At 54.2% G+C, this 4,083-nt stretch overlaps 1 protein-coding gene across 1 annotated transcript; it reads right to left on the bottom strand.

Annotated features, from left to right (window-relative positions):
• Positions 1–210: 210 nt before the first annotated feature.
• LOC120662702 lies at positions 211–870 on the bottom strand. Its single transcript, XM_039941797.1, has one exon. The coding sequence runs from the start codon at positions 868–870 to the stop codon at positions 211–213; it is 660 nt and encodes a 219-aa protein (XP_039797731.1).
• Between the last annotated feature and the right edge of the window lie 3,213 nt (positions 871–4,083).

Below are 4,083 nucleotides of genomic sequence, written 5' to 3'. Positions count from 1 at the left end.
AACAAACTTTATTGAATGAGTAGATGGGTACATAACTTAGCATTTCCTATGCTTCTATGGATTGAATTGACGCAGGTGTTCGATATTCCATGGGTTGCCCACGTCTGTACCGTCTGGCCTCTGTATGTGGTAGGTTCCTGGAACCACTATCCCACTGACTACAAAGGGGCCCTCCCATGGGGAAGACAGCTTGTGAGTGCCGGTGGTCGACTAGATTCGTCGCAGAACTAGGTCGCCGATGTTGAAGTCGCGCTCGTGAACATTGTGATCATGGTAGCGCCTGAGCTGCTGTTCATATCTCGCATGCTGGATGGAGGCTGTCAGGCGGTGCTCGTCTGCCGAGTCGATGTCGGTGCATCGAGCAGCTTCGGCTTCATTCTCCTCCTTGTTCTGGATGCACGGAGCACCAAAAGCTATGTCCGATGGCAAGACTGCTTCAGAACCATACACCATGAAGAATGGCGAGTAGCCGGTAGCTCGATTTCTTTGGGTGCCTAGTCCCCAAACTACTCTGGGTAGTTCTTGGAACCACTTTGCAACATACTTTTCGATCGGGTCGAAAATTCTGGCTTTGAGCCCCTGAAGGATCAAGCCGTTGGCCCTTTTAACTTGGCCATTGCACCTGGGGTGCGACACGGAGGCATAGTAGATGTCGATGCGGCTTTCTTGGCAGTAGCCCCAGAACTCGAAGCCCGTGAATGAAGTACCCAGATCTGTGATGATTCGGTTAGGCACCCCGAATCGGTGTGATATCTCCACAATGAACTCGGCTGCCTTGGCCGCTGTGGTGGCTGTCACCGGCTTGACTTCGATCCATTTTGTGAACTTGTCGATGGCCATGAATATGTGACTGTATCCGTCGATGGCCATCTTTAGGGGTCCCACCGAGTCGAGTCCCCAACAAGCGAATGGCCAGGACGGCGGTATGGTCCGTAAGGCCTGAGCCGGGACATGCTGCTGGTTGGAGAAGAACTGGCACCCGGGACATCACCTGACGATGTTTTGAGCATCAGCCAGAGCCGTGGGCCAGTAGAAGCCTGATCGAAAGGCTTTCCCCACGAGGGTAGAGGCGCCCACGTGGTTGCCGCAGATACCCGAGTGGATATCGCTAAGGAGTCGGACTCCTTCGTCCTGTGCAACGCATTTGCACAGGGTTCCTGAGGAAGCCGAGTGCCTGAACAGCTCGGTTCCTATGACGACGTAGTTGTTTGACCGGCGAGCAAGCTTCTCGTGTCCCTTTCCTTTTGGGTATCTTTTATTGTTTTTGATGAAGTCAATGATTGGGGAGCGCCAGTCGTTATCAAGGGTTAGGACCTCCTGTCCTATGGCCGGGACCAAGTCGGGCTTTGTGGGAGGTTCCTCTTCCATCTTGACCGTAGGGCTGTTGAGTGCTTCAACGAACACGCCGGGTGGTACGATGGACCACTTGGATCCGAGCTTGGACAGGACATCAGCAGCCACATTGTCGTCCCTGGGGGCGTGGTGGAACTCCAGACCATAAAACTTGGTTTCGAGCCTTCTGATCTCCCTGCAATAGGCGTCCATCTTTTCCTTGGTGCACTCCCAGTCCTTCTTGACTTGCTGTATGACGACTTTGGAGTCGCCATATGCCAACAGACGCTTGATGCCGAGTGTAACAGTGATCCAAAGATCTTGAATGAGAGCTTCATACTCGACAGCGTTGTTGGTGGCCTTGAAAAGTAGCTGGAGGACGTACTTGAGTTGTTCACCTTTCGGGGAGATGAAGAGGACTCCAGCGCCGGCTCCGTCACGATTGAGGGCGCCGTCAAAGTACATGATCCAGTGCTCGGATCTAGTGTCTGGTGGAGGATCTTGGATCTCGGTCCACTCGACAACGAAGTCGGCCAACGCCTGAGACTTGATGGTGGACCGCGGCGTGAATTCAATCGAGAATGTGCCGAGTTCTACTGACCATTTGACAACCCGGCCGTTGGCGTCCTTGTTGTGGAGGATGTCGCCGAGTGGATATGATGAGGCGACCTTGATCTTGTGAGCCTGGAAGTATTGCTGGAGCTTTCTTGACGTGATGAGGATAGCGTATAGCAGCTTCTGCACTTGGGGGTAGCGTGCCTTGGATTCGCCAAGTAGTTCACTGATGAAGTAGACAGGTCATTTTACCTTGTAGATGTGACCCGGCTCATCGCGTTCGACGACCAAGACAGTACTTACTTCGCGGGTAGTGGCAGCGATGTATAGGAGGAGGACTTCCCCGTCTTCTAGTGCTATTAGGACAGGCAGCGAGGTAAGGAAATCCTTGAGCTCCTAGAATGCTTTGGAAGCATTGTCGTTCCACTTGAACTTGTTAGACTTCCGGAGAAGTTTGAAGAAGGGTAGGCCTCTGTCGCCGAGTCGGCTAATGAACCGACTCAAGGCAGCCATGCACCCTGTGAACTTCATTAGGTCCTTTTTTCTCCTGGAAGGCTTCATGAACCTGATGGCATTGACCTTGGTGGGGTTGGCTTCGATGCCCCGGCTACTGACTATGAAGCCAAGTAGTTTTCCGAACGGGACACCGAACACACACTTGGTCGGGTTGAGCTTCCATTTGAATTTCCTGAGATTTTCAAATGTCTCGGAGAGGTCTGTAATGAACTGGTCATTATATTTTGTCTTGACGACAACATCATCGACATAGGCCTTGGCATTACGCCCGATCTGCCCCTGGAGGCATCTCTGAATGGCCTTCTGGTAGGTCGCGCCGATGTTCTTGAGGCCAAACGTCATGGTGTTGTTGCAGTAGGCCCCGAAGGGGGTGATGAAGGACATCTTCTCCTAATCCGACTCCTTGAGGGCTATCTAGTGGTACCCTGAGTAATAGTCAAGAAAAGAAAGAAGAACGCACCCGGCCGTCGAGTCGACGACCTGGTCGATGCGTGGTAGAGGAAAGGGGTCCTTAGGGCAATGTTTGTTGAGGTTGGTGTAGTCAACACACATTCTCCATTCACCATTTTTCTTTTTTACAAGGACTGGGTTTGCCAGCCAATCTGGGTGAGCGGCTTCTCTGATGAAACCGGCGGCTAGGAGCCGGGTTACTTCTACCCTAATAGCCTCCTTTCAATCTTGCGTGAAGTGGTGGAGCCGTTGTTTGACGGGCTTCGCCTTCTTGTCCAGATCTAAGAAGTGCTCAGCCTCCTCCCTTGGGACCCCGGGCATGTCAGATGGCTTCCATGTGAAGATGTCCCAATTCTCCCGGAGGAAGGAGGTGGGTACGCCTTCCTACGCCGAGTTGAGGCTGGCCCCGATCACGGCGGTCTTGTGCGGTTCATCATCCCGGAGGACGATGGTCTTGGTCGCCACGGCTGGCGTGAGCTGCGACTCGGAAGTCGACTCCTTGGCGGGGATTTGCTGCTGATCCGCCGGGAGGTTCTTTGTTGCCTGAGCAACAAGAACCGTGTTCCTGGATCGTTCCAGGGTGTCGGAGAGCTCGATGTTTTTGGCCTCACACGCGTAGGAGGTCTGAAGATCTCCGTAGAACGAGAGGACCCCCTTTGGAGCTGGCATCTTCAGGAGAAGATACGTGTGGTTGGGGGATCGCCATGAACTTGGCAAGGGAGGGTCTTCCCAGAATGGCGTGGTAGGAAATCTCGAACTCGGCGACCTTGAAGTTGACGTACTCTGTGCGATAGTTGTCGCGTGTGCCGAAGGTGACCGGTAGGGTGGCCCGACCGACTGGAGTCAACCCAGCTCCCGGGATGATGCCGTAGAAGGCCTGGTCAGATGGGACCAGGGATGCAATGTCGTAGCCCATGCTCTGGAACATGCTGGCGAAGATGATGTCGAGGGCGCTGCCTCCGTCGACGAGTACTTTGGCCAGGCGGACCTGGCTCACCACCGGGCTGACCACGAGGGGGTAAGCACCAGGCCTGGGCAGGTGGACCCAGTGGTTGAGGTGGTCGAAGGTGATCGGTGTCTCCGACTACCGGAGGGGTTCAACCGGGTGTTTGAAAACCAGGTTGACTTCGCGATCATCCAGCTTGAGCTTGCGCCGGCATGATGGCTTGCTGGGGCCGCCGTATATGAAGTTGACGGCCCTGTCTTCTTCCTGGAAGTCCCCTGGGGAAT

This window comes from Panicum virgatum, chromosome 2N, assembly GCF_016808335.1.
Source record: "Panicum virgatum strain AP13 chromosome 2N, P.virgatum_v5, whole genome shotgun sequence".
NCBI classification, from domain to species: domain Eukaryota; kingdom Viridiplantae; phylum Streptophyta; class Magnoliopsida; order Poales; family Poaceae; genus Panicum; species Panicum virgatum.
This window is presented reverse-complemented; position numbering and strand designations above follow the sequence as displayed.